Source organism: Myxocyprinus asiaticus, chromosome 5 (genome assembly GCF_019703515.2).
Source record: "Myxocyprinus asiaticus isolate MX2 ecotype Aquarium Trade chromosome 5, UBuf_Myxa_2, whole genome shotgun sequence".
Classification (NCBI taxonomy): Eukaryota; Metazoa; Chordata; class Actinopteri; order Cypriniformes; family Catostomidae; genus Myxocyprinus; species Myxocyprinus asiaticus.
The window spans coordinates 24,754,379-24,778,623 of NC_059348.1; the positions used below are offsets into that span (position 1 = coordinate 24,754,379).

A 24,245-nucleotide genomic window follows, 5' to 3' on the forward strand; every position below is an offset into this window, starting at 1 on the left:
CCCAGGACTGGAGCACGTGTTGTGGTCGACAGGCAGGATGCTGTGCGGCTATTCCCCTCACATGCCACGGTCCAGGGAAGCCGAGCCGCTCTGGAGAAGCCGCCACCCCTCACAACACGGTCCACGGAGGGGTAGCGCGTCACGGCCACTGGTCCTGGCCTATTATATCTGGACCTAACCCTGTCCTTCACATAGTCATAGCCCACTGCAAGGATGTCAGATTCCCCTGTTTGGGACATTATCCCCATGGAAACTTTATATTCTCCCTTTTTGGTGTTTTATTATTTTAAATAAATGCCTCACTGAGGCCTGACGCCACACCCAGTGTGTCTGACTCTTAATCACTACTAATATATATATATATATATATATATATATATATATATATATATATAATCTACGCCCAAATCTACGCCCTTGATAGTGTAATGAAAACCAAGCAGCGCAACACTGAGAGCTGCAAAACAATCTCCTCCGCGGTGAGGGGGCACTGAGTGCTTCCAGGAAAAACAGAGCAACATATCTACAGTACATAGGCGAGAAGATTGATGGCAAACAGCAAGTGGATTGTAGCGTTAAAGCTTGTCGAATTTGCTAAACAACAGCATCATGTCCCAGTGCTACAATACATCAAACATGTCGCTTAATTTACGCCGACATCACCGCGCCAATCGGTGGATTTGCGATGCAGAAACACAGCAGAAGCAAAGTTGCATTTAACAGCCAGCATCTCCCAGCCAACACGGAGTATGACACTAAGCAAGATGCTCGTAAGTAACATAAACAAGCTTAATTAAAAATCTGACAATGTAAGAAACCTGCGATTACATGACACTTGTTTGTAACACACAAAGGACGGGCAAGAAGGAGGTGGGAACCGGCTGAACAGTAAACATAAATTTTAATGGTAAACTTAAACCAACATAAACAAATGTGCAGCACGGCTGCGTACGTCTATCTCTCTCTCTCTCGATCCGGTGTCTCCGGCCGTCCCTTTATCTCGCTCTCCCGCCGATCAGCTGATTCAGCACCGGCCGTGCTACATCACGGCCTGGCCACGCCCTCCTCCTTGTCACACTGTTATTCTCTGCTTTTGACGCTGAAGTGTAAATGGATATGAACACAATGCTTGCGCACATGTTATAAGCTGGTAATAATGGAGGTAAAGTTTACATGCAAAGTGAAACGGGGAAGAGGCCAAAAAAATTACATGTGGTGATCGGTTTTTGCTTTAAGCCGCTAAATAATATTGGATTATGTACATATATCGTAAAACCAGAGGTCAGGTTCCTCTCAAGTTTTTTTTTTCACCACTAAATAACATTCAAAGAAGTTTTTCCTTGCTACAGTCACTTTAGCTTGATCACTGGGGGCTTTCAGACATTAAGGCATGATTTTCTATAAAGCTGCTTTAAAACAACTTGTATTGTTAAAAGTGATATACAAAAATAAATTAGTGTAGACAAATGTCAAAAAACATGAAAATTGTGAGTTGTGAGATTTTCTTATTATAGTCAAACAAAATAAATGCAGTGTTGTTGTTTAAGTTACTTTATTATAGAGCTTTGTTTCTGTTGCCTATGTCAGACACTGTTGTGTCATTTATGATTTAAAAGACATTTATGTTGAATCCTTGAATAAGTTTGAGCGAAACATTTGTGGGTGCTGTTTTTTTTATTTTTTTGTATCGTATCATGAGGCTGTGCATTGTATCCTATCATATCGTGAAATTTTTGTATCATTACATGCCTAATATACAGTATATATATATATATATATATATATATATATATATATAATTCTGCTCTATTTTGAGCACAAACGTGCCAGCTCAATGCATGCTGTCTTCAAAGCAAAAGGTGGCAAAAATTCAGGCAAAAATACCAAATTATAAGAAATACATATCATTTTTCATTTAAAAATTTCACTTAAATTGTTACGCTGAAAATATTATTTGTAAATAAAAAAAACTGTATTTAATGAGAAAAATGCAAAATAGAAGCATTTAGGCTGATTCCTCAGCAAGGCTATTGAAAGTATATTCTTTCAGATTATGATCTGACATTAGTGTAGCGAATATTTGTAAGTGTAAAATCTTACTTGTCCACAGGCCAGTCCCATACCTCTCTCACCCATGCCATGAGGACAGGACAAGTTCAGCTCAAGAGCATCAGCTTTAGAGTCCTGTTGAGTCAGAGAGAATGAAGAAAACACCATTATCATCTGGCCACTTGTGCACTTGCAAGAAACAAAAGAAAATGGGCAACATTTACACACCAGCAAAAACAAAGTAGAAAATGATGCAGAGGCACTTCAACACCTCACAAACAGGTCACAAATGACATATTTAAAACAGCGGGAGCTTCCCTAAGGCAGCACAATGAAGATGAGACAAACCTATAACAAAAAGGAGGAAAAAAACCCTGAGCACTTCCCAGCATTCAAAAAGCATAAAATGGTGTTCTTAAAATAGACCTAGAAGAACTCTTTGACATGTCAAAGCTGCCACAATTGTATTTTTTATTTTATTTTTAAAGGGAAGCAGAAAAAAGGCAGCTCAGGTGGATGGGGAGTGGGTGAGTGAGCGAGGGTGCTGAAAGTGGGAAAGCATTCAACAGGCAATTACGCTCTGGCGGCCATTCTGAACTGCACTGAAATGGGGAAAGCCAGAATGATTTCTCCACTACACACCCTACAAACCTGCTGCTTCAGACGCACAGCCATGGCTTTCCTAAAGCCTGACAGCCATTAGGGTGGAGAGAAAAAAAAAAAAGGAAGACAGAGAGGGAGAGAGTGTGTGTGTGAGAGAGAGCAATTTGGTTGGGTTTGAGAGACACAAAATGACAGACAAGGCAGGCAGGAGATTGAACTGTGCAAATCTTGTCCAAGGTGTGCTGATAATGTGTAGGGTGCATAATTTATTATATGGCCGAGAGTATGAGGAAATCTGCTTTGTGAACATTTCATTTCACAAATCATGGCGAATAATAGGAAGTTGGTCCCTGCTGCAATAACAGACCCCACTATTCTGGAAAGGGTTTCCACTAAAAGCTGGAATATTGCTATTTTTTCCTTCCATGCAGATAAAGATTAATGCACAGAAGCATTAATGAGGTTAAGTATTGATGTTGAGTGTTCTAATTCATCCCTCCTTTGATTGGGTTGAGGTTAGTGATAGGCCAATATTATCAAATCTAAAGATGTATCGCCTGACATTTGGCTATTTTGAAATGATCTGCATCAGCCCATAATCACGCCTGCTTGTCCAGTTAATAGAGTTGTTAGCTCTCTCTCTTGTATCAGTTCCAAAATCTGTAATAATATGATTAAATACTGTATATTTGACTATATTACTGCCACGTTCACACAGCAGCAGAATACAGTTGTCAGACCTGTTTTGAGTGCTTAATATGGTTACGTTCACACACAGGACGGTTATTTACGGGTGTGACAACTGCATTCAATAACCGAACTGACACCCACAAATTTTCAGGTCTCAAAATCGCATTCTTGGCAAACCGGTGCTGTGTGAACGGAACCGTACTGGACAACTAATTGTTATTTATGTCATGTACAGTGAGAGCCATGCTGCACTGAACACGCATGTGTCTCGTGTTTCATGTGGGGTTTTATTACCTCACAGAGACGAAGTATGGAGCCAGAATGATCTCAAAAAGAATAAATTTACAAAACACAATTCATAAAAGCACAGCACAATTCACATTCACAAAATCTGATTCATAAATTCAAAATAAATTCATAAAAATACAAGTGAGGGCACAAATATTTCCCAGATTACCCACAGAAATACTTAAATTCAAAATGTTTTTACAAATACGTATCTATCAAGCTGAACATTTGTGAATGTTGTTACATTTATTCATGGTTTGTTGAATCTGCATTTGTAAATCGTCACATGTGTGTGGATCGCTTTGGTTTTGTGTGTGGCTTTTTTGAGACCTTCCTGCCAGGTTTCGATTCACAAATTGCGTTTTTTTTAGGAAGTCCTCTTTAGCAAATCACATTAAGCTTTTAATCCACCAATCATAACACACCTTTTGATCCTTGTTTAGCATTTCCCGTTTTCACGGCTTGCTGAACTCTGGTGGATATCGGTCGCATTCATAGTTACTCATTCATTCCTATGAGAACAATAGGGAGAAATATCCGATAGATTTGGCTATTTTAACAACAAAAAACATGACGAAAAGCTGTTGTGTAGTTTTTTGCACTTTAGACAAAGCAATAAAACTGATTTTTTATTGCCTTTCAACCATATAGAAGCCTAAAGAAGAGCGCTGTGGCTGCAATCGACCAAATACTGGATACGTGGTTTAGTGTGTTTAAGAAACACTCTAGCAGATTCAAGATTAAATCAATCATCATATCATCATAACAGCGGTTCCAGCAGAGACTTAATGATGAGTTAAAATCAGAGAACAAGACAAGATACCTGAGAAAATTTGACATGATCAGAGTGAAGTGCTGCTTATATTGGTCTTCATACTTTAATCATTACCAAACATCTCAGGGGATATTGTGCTTACCATTCAAAGTTGCTGTAAATGATTAGGTACACAGTACTGGGTATGAATGTATCTCCATTAGCACTGTCTTTACTGCCAAACAAAGTTCTTACACTGTAAATTGTCAAATTAAAATAATTAAAGGTCTTCCATTGAAATCGCATCAGCCATATCACAGGTTTCACCTCTTAAATATATATATTTTGTGTGTGTATAGAATAATTTCAAAATATAATTGTGTGTGGACAAAACACTTTAATAGTTAAGTTAAAAGATAAAAATAAATGTGTTTATGATGTGAACAAAGCAGTTAAATGTTGTAGATCCCAATCAAATAAACATTAACATGAAAATCGTACATGTAAACTGCTGTACTGAGACTACTGAACTGTATGACTCAAAAGTTTGTAGCCACAGTGGTCTTCTTTAGGCTTCTATTTTTTAGGATGAAAGGCAAATTTAAAAAATTAGTTCCGGGTTTTTTGGCTTTGTCTGAAGTGCTGAAATGCAAAAAACTACACAACAGATTTTCATCATGTTTTTCATTGTTAAAATAGCCAAATCGCATCAGATATTTCTCCCCGTTGTTCTCATAGGAATGAATAAGTAACAATGGTAACGTGAAAACACTAAACAACGATTGAATGCGACCAATATCCACCAGAGTTCAGCAAGCTGTGTTATGATTGGTGGATTGAAAGCTCAATGTGATTTGCTAAAGAGGACTTCCTAAAAAAACACAATTTGTGAATCGAAACCTGTCAGGAAAGTCTAAAAAAAGCCACACACAAATCCAAAGCGATCCACACACATGACGATTTGCAAACGCAGATTCAACGATCCATAAATAAATGTAACAACATTCACAAATGTTCTGATGCAAATTAATTCAAGAACTTAATAGATACGTATTTGTAAAAACGTTTTGAATTTATTTAAGTGTGAAGTATTTCTGTGGGTAATCTGGGAAATATCAGTGCTCTCAATTGTATTTTGTAAATATATTCTTTTTGAGATCATTCTGGCTCCATAATGGAGAAATGAGCTGCGTGTTATCCGAAGATTCAGCCATTGTCTTCCACCGGCTGCAGTGCTCACGGGCGTGAGCCGTGCGACACAAAAGCTGCACTCTGCATGTGGTTAAAAAGCATTCAAAGCCGCTGTCGGTTAATTATGATCTGATGGATGAACTCGCACCTCGATTTGACTCATTTATTTAATAATGTGGCGGCAGTTGTGATAAGACATGCCGGTGTTATGGATGTTGCCATCTTTTAGTCACTGTCACTATGGTCACAGATGTTAGAATACGGGCTTGACTTGGTTGTTCATTCATACAGACAACATTCAAACATCTACTGTACACTGTTGTATAAACGGGACATTTCAAGACTCACACCTGTAAGTAAATAAGTCAAGTAAGTCAATCCCAAACACTGACTGACAATACATGTTATTATAAAATGGTTAGTTCCAACTCAAAATTCTGATTGGATGAGCCCTGTTTTATTTATTAAATTAAAACTCACATTTGTGATAACTGTAATCAAGTTATTTCTTAAAAATAACTTGATTAAACCATGAATAACAACCCCAGACTATTCTTATTCTTCCTCCATCAAACTTTACAGCTGGCAATATGCAACCGTGGAAGGCAGGTAACACCGCCAGCATTCTCTGTCAGATTCAGATTCTCCCGTCAGACCTACATCTGATTTTCAGACTGCCAGATGGTGAAGAGTGATTAATCAAAGAATGCATTTCCATTGCTCCTGAGTCTAATGGTGACGAGATTTTAGCCACTTCAGCTGATGCTTGCCATTGCACATGGTGATCTTAGATTTGTATGCAGCTGCATGGCCATGGTAACCAAATTTATAAAGCCCCTGTTGAACACTTCTTGTGCTGCTCTTTGTTTCCAGAGGCTGGTGAACTCAATAACTCAATGTTGCAACCAAGAATAGATGATATTTATGCACAGTGCACCTTAGAATTCTACGGTCCCATTCTGCGTTTGTCGACGACAACTGCGACCAAGACATTGATTTATTGAAAAGATGGCATCCTATGATGGAACTGAAGTAATTCTGTTTGTGAATGCTACTAATAGCATGGACGAAAACAAGAAAAAAGCAAGAAGAAAGTACTTTTGTGTACTTTTTTCGTGTACTGCCTTTTAAGCAGAAATGTACTTTTAATCATTTTACTTACTAACAATATTAGTTCAGATTCTAGTTTCACTTAACGATTCCATTAACAATGCTTTTAGTACCTGAAAGTACTCAGTGCTGGGTAGATTACTTCAGAGTTGTACTAATTACAAATGAGATGACTAAATTTTAATTAGTAACTTAATCTCTTGGATTACTGGGTTTTTTTTTGTAATCTAATCTGATTCATTTTGGTTAGGGTTAGGGATATTCATTTAATCAAAATATGTACAAAAATACAAAAGCAATTTGTGAAACTAAAACTAACTTTACTGTGCTAATACAATCGGTTCAGCATTTACAGGTATGTGTAGATTAGATTGTGATTACGAAATGAGATGTATTTGGGCAATTTGATAAATTTGATGAACGAAACCTTTCTAAATACATAGTGACACATGGTTCTATGACACACAGGATAATTCAAATAACTTTAAGTACAATTAAAATGTGTTCATCAGGTGTTGGTTAGATATGCAATGTAAAGTTAAGAAAACATGCAAGCACACCTTCAAATGGTTCAGTAGATCTGACACAGAAGTGGAAAGGATATTAACTGTGTTTACATTGCACAGTAATGTTTTTTCCCTGTGTCTCCTTAAATGTAAAATATTTTTAGTAAATTCAGTGGTCAAATGCTGAAAGATGCTCCATCTTCAGTGTTATAATTACCTGGCCAGTGGCTAGTGTGAGTTCTGTGTGTGTGCAATTCCACAACCCTCCCCCCTCTTCCAAAAACACTAAAAAATTTACCAAATGTATATCAGCAGTAGGTTGATTTAGAAGGAAAATTTAAAAAAAGAAGAATTAGGGAAATCAATCATGAACTATTTACTGCCATATTCTGATTAACATGTAATCACGTAATCCATACAAACGTAACTAATCTGATGATGAGTTTTTTTAATGTAATTTACTCTAATTACAAGTACTTGATTTTTGTAAACAGATTACGTAATCCAGATTACATGTACTCGATTACTAGCACTGAAAGTATTAAGTACTTTAATATGAAAGCAATTACTTGAAGAGCATTAAACAAATCAAGATCTGTTCGACCAATTCAATGAGTGCGTCTTAAATTTATTGAAAAATATATCTCATGAGATGTGATTGTGAGTGTTTCTGGATGATTCCTTAAAAAGAATGGAAAGAGTCTTTAGTTGCAAATCGGACAAGGCTACTGAATAGCAGTGCAGGAAACACTATCATGGCATGGACGAAACAAAAAGAAAACAAGAAAAAATTGCTTTTGTGTATTGGTGGCCTTTTATCTAGAAGTTTAATTTAACGATTCTAGCTCAGAATTCAATTGTACTTATTTTCATTAATGATTATTTTAGAGGTTTTTGACTAATAGCTCATGAGATCAAGACTGATTTGTTAGTCTTTTGGTTGAATTAATTAAAAGGGAACCATAAGAATCATTAGTTTGCAAATTGGACAAGGTTGTTGAATGCAACGCTACTGAGGAAACAGTGCAAGAAACACTGTCAGAGTATTTTAGTGGGGTGTTCTGTTCACATAGGAAGAAGAACGCAGAAGTTTAAGAACTGTCAATGGAACATTCTGAAAATGATTCACAGTTGTTGACTACCACTTTACGACCGAGCCATGTTGCTTTGGCTACAACAGGACTTATTGGAAAGAAAGCGGTTCAGTTCCACCAACCAATGACGGAATTGAAGTAATTCTATTTGTGAATTCGAACAATGGCATGGATGGAAACAAGAGGATCACCTGTGTTATGAGAAAGGGCTTTTATGTACCTGATACAACAGCAAAACTGCAAAGATAATAACCTTTTATCCATAAATAGTAAAAAGAAAATCACATCAAAGCTTTCCACTTGAATGGAAAACAAAAGCCATCTGTTGCACTGATCGACATGCACATAAATAGACTCTAGACTAGAGGGAAAATATTGGTATTTAAAAGTATTTTGATATTTCCTAAGTATTGTGATATTTTATCATGATACTGTATTCATCTTCTAATGTCAAGAATAAATATTTTTAGTTACATTTTCACATGAATTTTTTGGGGAAAAGAGAACAGCACCTCTGAGCAAGAGTGTGAAAACCTACTGTAGCATTATGTCAAAAAACAATTTTGACCAAAATGTAAACTTAGAAAAATAAAATATCAATCTATAGCTTGTTTCATTTCTAAGGATGTCTGTACAGATCCTCTGTACAGGCTGGAATTAAGGTATGATCTTCCCTCATGTCATTGTTTTTTTAACTAATACAGGCATACTATGGCTCTACGAAGTAAACATAGGATGCTCAACACTTGAAAAAAAAAAAAAAAAACCTGAAGCCTAATGAAGATTAACAAGAAACAAGTAAATTATTGCAATATATCACAATTTTGCATCATAATACACTAACCATAATAAGGATTAGGGCTGCCCCAGAATAGTCAAACAAACGTTAGTCGATGAGAAGAGTCTTGGTCGACCAAGTTTTGATTGGTCAGTTGGTCACAGAAAAAAAAAAAAACTCCACAGGAAGTGGCGAAGTCACGCAGTCAGTGATGGACAGACATGATTGTTTACACGGCTGGACAATGTGGTAATTATGTCAGGCAGGAAATTCAAAGTGTGAGATCATTTTGAGAGGGTAAAGGATGACCCCAAGAAGGTGACATGCAAACTCTGCAGGCAAACGTTTGCCTATCATTCATTGACCTCAAACCTGGCTTATCATTTGAAACATGTAAGTAGCCTGACGTTAGCCACTTAGCATGGCCACTCGCTCTAACGTTAGATAACCTAGATTAATATGTGCTATTAGGCTTATCCAAGTGTTCGTGGGGAGTGGGGAAGCTAAATTAGTACCTTGCTTACTGCATATTTAACTTAATGTGCATTTCTCTTTATAAATTAACAAAATGTTCAGACAGTCTCCTTGCTGGTTTTTCCAACACATTCAAAATCATTACATGTCGCTGCCGCTCGCTTTGTGCATGCACTTGTAAAACTTATATTTTAAAGGCTAATTTTTACGGTTAAGTATTTCTCTGTAATGTTGAACATTGTTAGCAATGTTACTTATAACATTCTTTCTCAGCCCTGGAACTCAAACCATTTTCTGATGCTCCCCAAAGTAATTAAATTAATATCATAAATGTGCGACAATTGTCGAATAATGGCTTAAACTAATGACTACTAGTCGACTAGGAAAATCTTTGGACGGGGGCAGCCCTAATAAGGATACTATCATATTATGACTCAGACATTCATATAATATTGTATCGTCAGGTCCTTGCAGATTCCTTCCCGTATACTCTAGAATTTCATACATAGTATGTGTCCATTTGTAAACCCAGACCCAGAGTTAAATGATTTTGGTCTTGACTATTCAAAGTTTCAAGTATGTTCAACATTCACAAACAAAACAGGCTTTCAGCTGCATCTTACCTGCAGGACGAAAAATGATGTTTGTGTGTGTGAGTGAAACAGTAAGTGGAGGATGGATGGATACACTCCATTAGACAGCCAGAGGCCTCAACGCGAACATTGATCAGATCTGACACCAACTTTGACAAGAACTAACCACTCTAGTGTGATCAAAGCCCTGCTGCCCTGCCCCCAGCATGTTTAGAAAGGAAAGTGTGACACCAAAATCCAAACAGGTGGAAACAATTGAGTTAGTACTGGTCCTCTAATCTGATTGGATAAATGGTGTTCAGAGTGTGCAGATATTTAGTAAAGAACACAACAGTGCTAGTACACTTTTTTCAGCTGTCTTGGTTCTGTAAGTATTTTTCCCAGTCATTTTTTTTCCATAGGGATTTTGTAAAGTACTTCATAAAAGAATTCTAAACAATAAACCAAATTAACCAGCTCCGAAATTAATATCAACATTACAAACTTGGATCTGAAAAGAAAAAAAGAAAAAAAAAAAAATTTGAAAAGGAAAGATGAACTACAATCCCATGAAAAAATGCTGATTTTAAATTTAGTAAGCAAAATATTCAGATATATACAAATACATAAATAGTTTGAGCAATATGATCACACAGGAATTTGGCATGCTGTTTCCAAGATTTACAGTACCATAGGATCGGCCGCATTGTGTCGACTTACTGAGAAGCAGCTCCTATCAGACATTTTTGCATCAGCTCCAATGTGTTTACCTTCCGACCCAAAGCACGTTGAGTCAGCAGCATGGGAGACCCCAGTTTGGATCCTGCATTGAAACCAGGATGTAATTGCATTTGCATAATCAGTGATTCCAAGGTTGCATTTTCCCCTCTTACATTCTTACTCCACTGATGGTTAGGTTTAGGTTTGTGGGCTGGGTTTGGAGGTTACAGTTTATAAAATATACAATCCTCTGCAGCCTATACAGCTGAAAACAACATGCTTTTGGTGCCCCTCTGTGGACATTTCACCTGGAAAATGGAGCTCACATGTGACCATACAACCAACAACACTTACAAATTTGGACACTGGGGGCAATGTTTTCCATTAAGCACAGACTCAAACTAGTGTTTCTGATTTCACTGTGAGATTAGTCTGGTTAAAGTGTGTAGGGACACCAACTCGGTTGTGTCATGAAGTGGGTGTTCCCTGCTGGGCACTTTTGCTGCAGTTTGTATGCTGCGATTCTCTGATTGGTGGATTTTCTACCTCAGGATAATGAGTAGACTAGTTTTTCACCGCTATTAAACATGATTTTTAGAAAAAAATACATTGAAATAATGGGGACTGATGGCTTTAGAAGAAGCATGCATCAATTAACAACCTTGGAGTTCATGGTAGATCTGTCTTTGAAAATTATTGTTTAAAATTAACAATAGAGTTATTGTTAAAAATACTCTGCCGGGTATTCCCCCATGGACCTCCCAATTCCCCTATGTAAAAAAATGAATGGGATTTTTACTTCCGGTACCATACTGTTTTGCTCTACAACAATGCTGGGACGCATCACTGTTTGTACAACCCCAATTCCCAAAAAGTTGGGACAGTATGAAAAATGCTAATAAAAACTATGGTTGTGATTTGTAAATTATATTCACCCTTTGCTAAATTGAAAACACTGCAACTACACATTATGTGATGTTTTACCTTGTGAATTCCTTTCTTTTATTTTTAATGTTCAGTAATTTCAAATCAGATGATTGCAACACGAAAAAAGTTGAGACAGGCACAATTTAAGACTAATAACAATTTGACGAGATAAAATAACAAGGCAATGTGAAACAGGAGATGTTAAACAGGTGAGGCAATCGTGTCATAGTATATAAGGAGACTCCAAAAACAGCCTAGTCCTTCAAGAGCAAGGATCATTCGAGACTTGTCAATTTGCCAACAGATGCTTCAGCAAATAATCCAGCACTTTGAGAACAATGTTCCCCAAAGACAAATTGGAAGGATTTTGGGCATTTCACCCTCTACAGTGCACATTATAGTTAAAAGATTCAAGGAATATGGTCAAATCTCGGTGCGTAAAGGGCAAGACGAAAACCACTTCGAATGCGTGTGATCTCTGATCCCTCAGACATCATTGTCTTAAAAAGCATCATTCGTCTGTAATGGATATCATGAACATGGTCTTGGGATTAATTTAGTAAGCCTTTGTTTGTCAACACCACTCGCTGCTGCATCCACAGATGCAAGTTAAGACTTTACTATGTAAAGCAGAAGACCTACATCAACACCGTCCAGAAGCACTGCCGACTTCGCTGGACTCGGTCTCATCTTAAAATTAGAACAGTGGAACCATGTTTTTTGGTCCGTTGAGCCCACATTTCAAATAGTTTTTGAAAAACACAGCCGTCGTGTTCTATGGGCCAAAGAGGAAAAAGACCATCCAAGCTGTTAACAGCATCAGGTCCAAAAGCCAGTGTCTGTTTGGGCCATGGGTGTGTCAGTGCCCATGGCATGTGTAAATCGCACATCTGTGAGGGCACCATTAACGCAGAAAGATATGTCAAAATTTTGAAGCAGCATATACTGCCATCCAGCATTGTCTTTTCCAGGGACATCCCGGAATTTTCAGCAGAACAACTTCAAACCACATACTGGCCGAATAAAGAGAGAGTTCGAGTGCTAGATTGGCCGGCTTGCAGTCCTGACCATCTCCAATTGAGAATGTGTGGTGCACTATGAAGCGCACAATACGGCAACGAAGACCCTGTACAATTGCGCAGCTGAAGACCTGCATAATGGATGAATGGGGGAAACTTCCACTTTTTAAACTTAAACTTCTGTCTTCAGTGCCTAAATCCTTAATAAGTGTGTGACGAGGAGGAGGGTGTGGCCAGGCAGTGAGGGTGCACGGCTGGCGCTGAATCAGATGATCAGCGGGACAGCGAGATAAAGGGGGGAAGTTTTCAATGGAAGAAATCATGTAATAATGGTTTGGAACAACATAAAGCTTAGTAAATGATAACAGATTTTTCTTTTTGGTTAAATTATTTCTTGTATTATATCACATGCATGTTGGGGGATATGGAAGCTGTCATATTAATACAACAGCAGAGAATGACCTACAAGATTGTTCATTAAATGTCCCACTTAACTCCTTCACAAATATGTCTTCCTAATTTTTCCTGAATCTCGCTGTCGTGCCAACCTTCTCGCTGTTACATGAGCCAGATCTTCTCCTGGGTTCTCTTGATGTAAATGCAAGTGTGTGTGGTTTCACTGAGTGCATACAGTATGTATGTGTGTGCCCAGTATCATAGGCGTAGATTTAGGTAGGGACTTTTCAGAAAATGTCACAACCAATATTTAGACATGCATGCCATATCAGAAAACTATTATGCAAACACAAGCCAGAATGGAACAACTTGGCGGAGAATAGCGTGAAGCCTCCACACGTGCTATGTCTCCACGGTAATGCGCTCAACAAGCCACATGATAAGATGTGCGGACTGACTGTCTCAGACATGGAGGCAACTGAGATTCGTCCTCCGCCACCAGGATTGAGGCGAGTCACTACACCACGAGGATTTAGAGCGCATTGGGAATTGGGCATTCCAAATTGAGGAGAAAAAGGGAGAAGAAAAAAACAAAGAATGAGAAAGGTTTAAATAGCTTTGAACAAGGGATGCCATTCTCACCATGGTAGCTAAAAAGAGCAACCCTTATCATAACATAAAACAACATGACTAACATTAAGCAAAACTTGAAACATAACTATACTTTTAATTATTATTTTAAATGTTAATGAATAACACCCCCAAAAAGTCCCCAAAACCTGCACAGACTGACCTTATTACTTATGCAAACACAACAGCCAATAGCAAGTCCCCAAGCAAAAAACACATCAAACACTGGTCGAAGCAGCACATAAACAGCATCACATGTCACCTGTTACTTTTCTCAGCGCTGCTGAGGATGCACCAATCATAGTCATTAGTGATTTCTGCATGAAGAATTTTTTTTTAAATAATTTCTGCCGATCACAGTGGATTTATTTTTGTATCTTAGGTCCAGTCCTTGAAAGTAATACATTTAAACAAGCATACTTTTGTTTCCTGTCTAAGTAAAAAAAAAAAAAAAAAAAAGAGTTTTGCATATGGCCCAAAGGAGGATTAAGCTTTTATGCCTGCTTGAGGAAGACACATTTGAATTTGAGTGACTCACTGTCAGATTATGAGGTGGAATAAACGTGCAAGATTTAAAATGCAAGTATAACTGGATGAAGAAATTATTGCCATCCCAAATTAAGAATGTTAGAGTTAAGGGGGCCTGGGTAGCTCAGCAAGTATTGACGCTGACTACCACCCCTGGAGTCGCAAGTTCGAATCCAGGGTGAGCTGAGTGACTCCAGCCAGGCCTCCTAAGCAACAAAATTGGCCCGGTTGCTAGGGAGGGTAGATTCACATGGGGTAATCTCCTTGTGGTTGCTATAATGTGTGGTTCTCGCTCTCGGTGGGGCGCATGGTGAGTTGTGCGTGGATGCCACGGAGAATAGCGAGAAGCCTCCACATGTGCTATGCCTCCGTGGTAATGCACACAACAAGCCACGTGATAAGATGCATGGACTGACGTCTCAGATGCGGAGGCAACTGAGATTTGTCCTCCACTACCCGGATTGAGGCGGAATTGGTATTACAAATTGGGGTGAAAAAAAAAAAAAGATTGTTAGAGTCAGTTGTGCAGCAGGATATATCAAATTTCGTGATGTATTACAGATTAACTTGTGGTGAAATTATATTTATGTATTTATCCACAAAGTTTATAAAGATGTAAGGAGCAGAAAATATGTTTCTGAGACAATATTGGCATGTGTGAGAGAGTTGAATACTCTATCCCCTATCTGTCACTCACTCGACATTGTGTCGATGTAGTGACACTAGGGGTCACTCTTGGGAGCCCCAAACACCTCTGGTTTTTAAAAAAAAGGCCAATGAGAATTGGCGAGTGGAATTTGCATGCCACTCCCCCGGACATACGGGTATAAAAGGAGCTGGTATGCAACCACTCATTCAGATTTTCTCTTCGGAGCCGAGCGGTTGTATTCAGTGCACTGAATTCAATTCCCTCCAAAGACGCATCTCATAACTGCTAGATTTACGGTGCACTTCAGCGGCTTCTACCCCTCTGCACCCATGGAGTGCAGGGCGCTTCGGCAGAGCGAAAATAAGAGAGTATATTCTAAAAGAGTATATTTTCATTTACAAAAAGAGCGGCACACACTTTTTAAAGATGACTTTCCGTTTGTGTGTTATTCCTGGTTGCGGTCGTTATCTCTCCGCTTCTGACGGCAACGATTGCTGTCTTACCTGTCTGGGCACTGCCCACGCGGAGACATCGTTTGTGGATGAGTCATGTCCTCATTGCGAGAACATGATCATGGCAATGTTGCGGTTGCGGCTTGCTTTCATAAGAAAGCAAGCCACCCCAGCGTCTCCCTGCACCAGTCCTTCTACCTACGGGTTTGAGGCCGCGTCAGTTAGCACTGGGGGCGATTTGGGGACATCAATGGGACCACCTCTGCCGGGTATGCCCCCACGGACCTCCCATTCCCCAGCACGCTCGCTTGCCCCGATCGGGCTCTCACACAAGACTGCCGGCTCGTCTCAGCGCGAGTTCGACTACTCATTCGGAGCTCGGGAAGACGATGAGTTATCGAGCGCAGCATCGAAGAGCAGGTTCGTCCTGTCTGATGCAGAGGCTTCGGCTGGGCTTCCTCCTTCGGTAACGGTCGCCCAGTCTCACGCCGATGCGGAAATGACGGACATGCTTTCCCAGGTGGCCACGAGCGTTGGGCTAGAGTGGAACCCTCCACTCTCCCCTGAACCCTCGCGGCTTGACGATAGGTTCCTCGGCTCAGAGCGCTGCCATCGGCCATGCCCCGCCCCGGTCACTTTCTTTCCGGAAGTGCATGAGGAGCTGACAAGATCATGGGAGGCACCTTTTACTGCCTGGTCCCGGTTTTTCAGCTCCCCCGTTCTCACTACCCTCAATGGTGAAGTGGCCAGGGGGTATTCGGTGATCCCCCAGGTGGATAAGGCGCTCGCGGTGCACTTGTGTCTGCAGAGCGCCGCCACCTGGCATGGGTGCCCGAAGCTCCTATCTAGGGTGACCGTGGCCTGCGGTGCCGCTGGACAAGCCGCCTCCGCCCTGCACGCCATGGCTCTCCTGCAAATACACCAAGCCAATGTGCTAAAAGAACTGAACGAGGGTAGTTGTGACCCGGGATTGATGCAGGAACTGCACTCGGCGACCGACCTCGCTCTCCGGGCGATGAAGGTCACGGCGTGGTCTCTCGGGCAGGCGATGTCCACCCTGGTGGTCCAGGAGCGCCACCTTTGTCTCAACTTGGTTGGGAGATGCGAGAGGCTGACAAGGCACGGTTCCTTGACGCCTCCATCTCCCAGGTTGGCCTGTTCGGCGACACCGTCGAGGACTTTGCCCAACAGTTCTCGGCGGTGAAGCAGCAGACAGAGAGCTGTGGCACAAACACGCCCACACTGGATTGGTTCCGGTGGACTACAGGGACGAGATTCCTCCTCCCCCCTCCTCGGCCAATCTTATGGTGGGCGGCAGGAGCCAGGTAAGTGCTTCGATGTCCCTGGACTCAGCACGGCCACGGGGTTCGAGTCTCCTCGATGTGGCACCTCGAGCTCCGCCCCGCCGCGAGGCCCCACCCGCCGGTATGTCCGACGTGATCATTCCCTTGGTCCCCCTCGCCTGGAATTTGGCCGCATGGCTCGCGCTTTCCAACCCGTCGCAATGGCTGACCCAGACTGTCCGACTCGGCTACACGATTCAGTTCGCCAGGCACCCGCCCAGGTTCAGCAGCGTCTGCTTCACCTCAGTGAAGGGCGAGAACAGCACTACCTTGCATGCGGAGATCGTTACCCTTCTGCACAAGGGCGCGATAGAGACTGTCCCTCCAGATGAGATGAAGAAAGGGTTCTACAGCCCTTACTTCATCATTCCGAAGAAAGGTGGTGGGTTGCGACCAATCCTGGACCTGCGAGTACTGAACCAGGCTTTGCACAGACTCCCATCCAAGATGCTGATGCAAAAACACATTCTAACGAGCGTCCGGCTTTGAGATTTGTTCGCGGCGGTAGACCTGAAGGACACGTACTTTCACGTCTTGGTCTTACCTTGACACAGACCCTTCCTGTGGTTTGCCTTCGAAGGCCAGGCATACCAGTACAAGGTCTTCCCCTTCGGCCAGTCCTTGTCCCCTTGTGTCTTCACAAAGGTCGCAGAGGCAGCCCATGCCCCGCTTAGGGAAGTGGACATCCGCATCCTCAACTATCTCGATGTCTGGCTAATCCTAGCTCACTCTCGAGAGTTGCTGTGCGCACACAGGGACCTTGTGCTCCAGCACCTCAGCCGACTGGGGCTTTGGGTCAACTGGGAAAAGGGCAAGCTCTCCCCAGTTCAGAGCATCTCTTTTCTCGGTTTGGAGTTGGACTCCAACTCCTCACGAACGAGTGCATGCAGTCGGTGCTGAACTGTCTGAAGGTGTTCAAATGGAGGACACTGGTTCCACTGAAACCTTTTCAGAGGCTCCTGGAGCATGTGGCTGCCGCTGAGGATGCCAGGTTGATGCATATGAGACTGCTTCAGCACTGGCTTCAGACTCGATTCCCGAGAAGGGCATGGCACTGCGGGACACATCGCGTGGCCATCACGCCGATCTGTCACCGCCTCTTCAGTCCTTGGACCGAACTTGCATTTCTATGGGCAGGGGTTCCCCTAGATCAGGTTTCCAGGTGCTTTGTCATTACAACAGACACCTCCAAGATTGGCTGGGGCGCTGTATGCAACAGGCACACAGCCGCCGGCTCCTGGACTGGCCCGCGGCTGCGTTGGCACATCAACTGCCTAGAGTTGTTGGCAGTACTGCTCACTCTGCGGCGGTTCCGGCCGTTGATCCAGTGCAAACACGTGTTGGTCCAGATGGACAACACAGCGATGGTAGCGTACATCAACTGTCAAGGCAGTCTACGCTCCCGTTGCATGTCACAACTCGCCCGCCATCTCCTCCTCTGGAGTCAGCAGCGCCTCAAGTCGCTACGAGCCACTCACATCCTGGGTGACCTCGACACCGCAGCGGACTTGCTGTCACATCAGGTTACCCTCAGGGGAGAGTGGAGACTCCACACTCAGGTGGTCCAGCTGATTTGGAGTCGATTCGGTCAAGCACAGGTAGACCTGTTTGCTTCCCGGGAATCCTCCCACTGCCCGCTTCGGTACGCCCTGACCGAGGCACCCCTCGGTATAGATGCGCTGGCACACAGCTGGCACCCTGGACTACGCAAATATGCGTTTCCCCCAGTGAGCCTACTTGCACAGATCCTGTGCAAGGTCAGGGAGGACGAGGAGCAGGTCATCCTAGTAGCAACCTACTGGCCCACCCAGACGTGGTTCTTCGATCTCACGCTCCTCGCGACATGGGACCTCTCCACATGACATACTTCCAACAAGACTCGGTAAGACCATGTGACATATTCCACTCAAAATACCCCCCCCCCCCCCCCACCTTTTTGGGCGGGGTGTGGTCTTCACGGTGTCTTCCCCTTGGGAGGGACACCCACCGACGCAGACACTTATGGCTCCCAATCAGTTAACAAATTCCACTCTTTTTGGGGAGAAAAGAGAGGGAAAGAGGCCTCAGCTGGGCTAGCCTGTCCCTATCATTGGGCAGTCGACTTGTTCCTGATGGACCATTCGACGCTTATAAGAGCGTTGGGGGAGGTTACGTGATGGCCTGGTGTGCTGGCTACGAGGCACACAGCGGTCAGCCCATCACACACTGCCAGTTCACGTAACACAGTTCAGATAGTTGTGGCATTTTGTATAGGGACCCCTAGTGTCACTACATCGACACAATGTCGAGTGAGTGACAGATAGGGAACGTCATGGTTACTTTCGTAACCTCCGTTCCCTGATGGAGGGAATGAGACGTTGTGTCCCTCTTGCCACAACGCTGAACTACCTGCTGAAATGGACGGGACCTGGTCTCAGCTCCTCAGCACAAAACCTGAATGAGTGGTTGCATACCAGCTCCTTTTATATCCGTATGTCCGGGGGAGTGGCATGCAAATTCCACTCACCAATTCTCATTGGCCTTTTTTCAAAAAAGCAGAGGTGTTTGGGGCTCCCAAGAGTGACCCCTAGTGTCACTACATTGACACAACGTCTCGTTCCCTCCATCAGGGAACGGAGGTTATGAAAGTAACCATGACGTTCTCCCCACAACTTTGTATCTTTGGCACTGCACATGTAACTTGTTATTTTAGCCGCTGTTTATTTATATTTTCATTTGTTTAATGCTGAATAATAATACTTTTACTGAATGTCACTTCATGATATAATTTTCTCAATGCACTGTAAATCTTGTTGAAAACAATGGAACTTGATTTTGATACATTAATCTTATGTTCATTGTATTGCATATCATTTTCAAGTTTAGTGCATATGGCATTGCAGCAACTGGTCAGTTCTAAACCATAAAAATCTGGATAATATTTAATATGGTGAGACAAAGAAATAGCAAATGAGACATGTTATATTAAGAAATAATGTTACTTTGCCTATATTACCAGATTGACTTTCTCGTATTTTCTTAATACCAACATTTGGAATATTTGGCTGATAATATGTCCCTACCAACTTTCAAACCAAACCTACGCCTTGACCGGTATAAGTGTGTAAGGGTGTAGAGAAGTTAATCTGGAAGGCATGAGGAAGAATGACCCCTCAATTAGAGCAGCAGCAACAGTGTTAGTGATGTAAGAGTTCTGTCTGCATTTACATGCCTCCTGTCCGAATCAGCACCGGCTGTTTGCATACAGAACCAAACAGCTCCAGCAGGAATTATAACGCCTTTGAGCGTACACACACACGTCGGCTGCAATTATGTCAGTCAGGCAAAACCTCTAGTTTACATTGAACAAGCAGCTCTTCTGCTTTTGAGAGTTTTAGAAAGAGGTTCCATGAAGGCATTTGCCTTAACTTGTATGTACAGATTTTCTTCACTGATTGTCAAAACCTGTGAGTCTTAGTCGGGTATTTACACTTGGTCACTTCATGTATTATCTGGATATCTATAAACTATTAGACACAGCAAATCAATCAATCAATCAATCAATCGTTCACCCAAAACATGTATTTTATTTTATTTTATTTTTTTCGTTTATCAGTATGTCCAGGTTGCACTTTCCATACAAAGATATTGAAAAGGAACTGGGGCTGTAAGGCTCCAAAAAGGGCAAAAAGCCCCATAAAAGCACTAAGAAAGAATGCTATACTGTATGACTTGTCCACTATATTCCAAGTATATTAAATTGATTCAATAACCAAATTTGACCAAAATTTGAAGTTGTTATTCACTGAAAAACATTCCTTCAACATGCTTCTGCACTTTCAAACCAATAAAGTGTATATACAGTTTCTTCTACTCTTTCTCCTTCACCTTACATGACATTGAGTGTCCTACTCTTCCATCTCTATGTAAACAAATAATTTTTTTGCATGCATAATAAACATGTCAGATTTAAATGTGCAACATGAGGGTGAGTAAGACAATGACAGAATTTACATTTTTGGGTGAACTATCCCTTTCAAAGTTAAAAATGTGTTTATCCATCAGAAAGCAACAAGAATCAACAGCCAGGGTCTGTGTGGTCATGAGAGAAGAAGTGGGGTTTGTTCCACAAACATACACTTTATAAACTTTTACGACTTCTCATTCACAGTTTGTGAGCACAGTTGGCTTCTGTCACCCGAAAGGCTGAAATCCAATGATACAGTATCTAATGCAAATTTAATGTAAAAGCCTCTAGCCACAGAACCAATGAGGCTTTACATTATGAATATGGATGCAATACTGTTTGTCACTATGTTGAGAGATACTGTGAGTGGTAAACAAATGCTTCTTTTTGTGATGTGCCAATAAAAAAACTCCCTTCACATTAACAGACTTTCAAACATGTTAATGAAATAGATATCCTCAGGAACAAGATCTTCACAACATTAACTAATTTACTGGATTCATATTTTATTTACTTATTATGCTTTCAATAAGCCTGTTTCATCTCTGAAGTTAAGAGCAAACTTGTAAAATTCCTCAAAAACACATGCACACACTTACTTAGCTATCTAATATGGGACATACTGTTGACTTCAATTGTTTTTCTATGAAGCTAATTATAAATACTGCCAACTAAGCTTAAATGGACAGTTAACCAAAAATGTTAAATTCTGTTATCATTTACTCATCCTCTTGCTATTTCAAATTTGAATTACTTTCTTTCTTTCATGGAACACAAAAGATGATGTTAAGAAGAATGTTAGCTTCAGTCACCACTCACTTTTATTGTATGTAAGAGGCAATGGAAGTGAATGGTGACTGAGGCTAACATCTCCTTTAGTGTTCAATGGAAGAAAGTCATTTTGGTAGAACAACAGAATAGAACTATCCATTTAACCCACACCTTAAGCCTAAACCCAAAGAAAACTTTTGGTATTTGTGTATTAAAATAAGACCATTATTTACATTATTAAATATTTTGTTCCAAATAAGGACATTTTGTCAGATTTAACTCACTTTTAGGGACATTTTTGTCCTCAAACTAGCTAGGTAGGTATGTAGGTAGGTACACACACACACACACAGTATTGTGGCTTACCTCAGCCATCTTCGCCAGCTCTGTCCAGTCAGCTTTGTTGTAAGCACACATAATACTGGCAATGATAATCTAGACAGAAAGAGAGAGAAAGAGACAAAGAAAAAACATATAAAATGACTGATGAAAATGACTGATGAAGTGCGATTTCACCTGATGTGCTTGCACAAAATCCAGCACTTTTATGTAATCCATATTTACAGTATTTACTTATTTATTTATTTATTTTTAACATCCCATGACTCAGAGGCACACTGTAAAAGCTATTACCCCACCTTAAACTGTGCTGCTTTCTAATTCATTGCATTTGTAGACGCCCAGTGGCATTCACATATAATTAAAACAATAAAAACATCATGCTGACGGCATTATTCAGCTCCTCCATGGCAGGGCAGGATTTAGCTGTATTACTCTCTCTGTATGTGGAGACACTGTAATCGCGCCATAAATGCGGAGATATATACGGCACATGTCTCCCCCTCGCTGAGCGGTTTTAAGCTAAACAAATTGGCGCGGGGAGGAACGCTTGTTGGTTGGCGGGCAAAGCATGTGTTGAAGTTTATGAGTCCATCCATCCTGGAGCTCGCTGGAGCCTGGGGGACCTGTAGCACCCCTCACCCCACCTCTTCTCATCCTCCTCTTACACCTGATAGCTCTGCTCAAGCACACGTCCTGACCGGCCAAGGCACAGCAGTGAGCAAACTGTCAGGGTTTTATTGGTGTCAGAAGGAAAACTGGTGTAAGAGGGCTGGGTCTCTACCTATACATATATATCTATAATATAACTTCAAGGCACCTCTTGTGCTATCTTTCATTTAGCAGAAACTCGAGCTTGAAATGAAATCATCTTGTGAATCTGCTTGGGGGGGGGGGGGGGGGTTGGCTCTATACCTTTAATCATAAAAAGAGAAAAAAAGAGAGTGAGACAAAGAACGAGAGAGCAAGAGACCGTGTGAGTAAGTGAGAGAGAGAGAAACATCAGTTGCTGCTAAATTCCTTTTTAAGCTCACACAGCTTTATGTTTGTTAATGTCTTATTTATTTTGTATTATTTATTATTATTATAACTACTACTACCACTACAACTACAACTTCTGCCACCATTACTAGCCCCTTATTGTACTATTATCATTATTATGTTATTATTATTATTATTATTATTATTATATTCTTTATCCTGTTACTGCTTTTTTTGTGTGTATTAATGCTTTGGCAATATTGTATTTAAACTTAATGCCAATAACATACTTTAAAATGCACATTTTGAGTGAAAAAGAGAGAAAATTGAATAAGTGAGAGAGATAGTGGTTGAGAGAGAGAGAGAGAGAGAGAGAGAGAGAGAGAGAGAAGAGTTGCTGCTAAATGTATTTTGAGCTGCACACAGCTTTATGCTCATTTATGTCTTGTTTATTATTATTATTTATTACTAGCCCCTTCTTTTATTTTTAGAATTATCTCTGTTATTATTGTTGTTATTATTATTATTTTCTTTACCCTGACACTGCTTTTGTTGTGTGTTTTGTATTTAAACACAATCATGCCAATAACATACTGTATGCTGAAATGTATATTGTGAAAGAGAGTGTGAGAGAGAGTAAGAGAGTGAGAGAGAGAAAAAGAGAGAGAGGGTGGGGGATAAGCGAGACAGGCTCTGTCTCTGAGAAGCATCAGAGTCACCCTGTTATCGCTTTAATAACACTGTGCTGAGGTAACCGAGCCCGTCCACCAACACTGGCAACCCTGCCCCTCTAGGGACCCCCATCACTGTGGAAACTGTCAATCATCCACTGATACGAGGAAATTAAAAAAAAAAAAGAGAAGGGGGAGGGGTCCGGTTCAATGTAGTATCTCCCTCCTCCACGCACCACATCTATTCTTCTTTAGTTGCAGGCGAGCCGCTAACCTCTCGCAAGTCCGTAGTGCACATGCGGCCCACAGTGAGCATGTTTGCAGGGCTAAAATGTGTGAGGCGGTGTAATTTGACATCATTGCGGTGCTTTTGTTATTCATTACGATTCTCTGAGTATTCATCCAGACTGCGTGCGCCCATCACCTCTGACCACGAGCCAGTCACATGCCATGATGAGCTAGCCCAAACACACACTTCAACATTCCCTGGAGTGTGTTGAGGAGATGCGGGTCATGACACACTGACAAGGAGTGTTGGGGGAAAATGGAAATTGTAAATAGTAAATGGAAATAATGGCCATTGTAAATAGCTGTGACCTGCCCAAAATCTATGAGCATTATCAATGAGAGACTTGCTGAACTATTCTGCATTTATATTACATTCTTCTCAATGGATATGTTCCAGAGAGAGAGGGAGAGAAAGAGAGAGAGAGAGAGAGAGAGAGGTAGGGACAGAGGTAGATACTCTGTTCCAAAACCTAGCT

General features: G+C 41.2%; 1 protein-coding gene across 1 annotated transcript in view; it reads right to left on the bottom strand.

Annotated features, from left to right (window-relative positions):
- LOC127440388 (dihydropyrimidine dehydrogenase [NADP(+)]) overlaps positions 1-24,245 on the bottom strand; it is a 231,188-nt gene that overhangs the window by 70,755 nt on the left and 136,188 nt on the right. Inside the window, exons 15-16 of the mRNA XM_051696916.1 lie at positions 21,857-21,925; positions 2,101-2,184 (exon numbers count right to left, since the gene is read on the bottom strand). Of these exons, the coding sequence (XP_051552876.1) occupies positions 2,101-2,184; positions 21,857-21,925 (153 nt within the window). The remainder of the gene's footprint in view (positions 1-2,100; positions 2,185-21,856; positions 21,926-24,245) is intronic.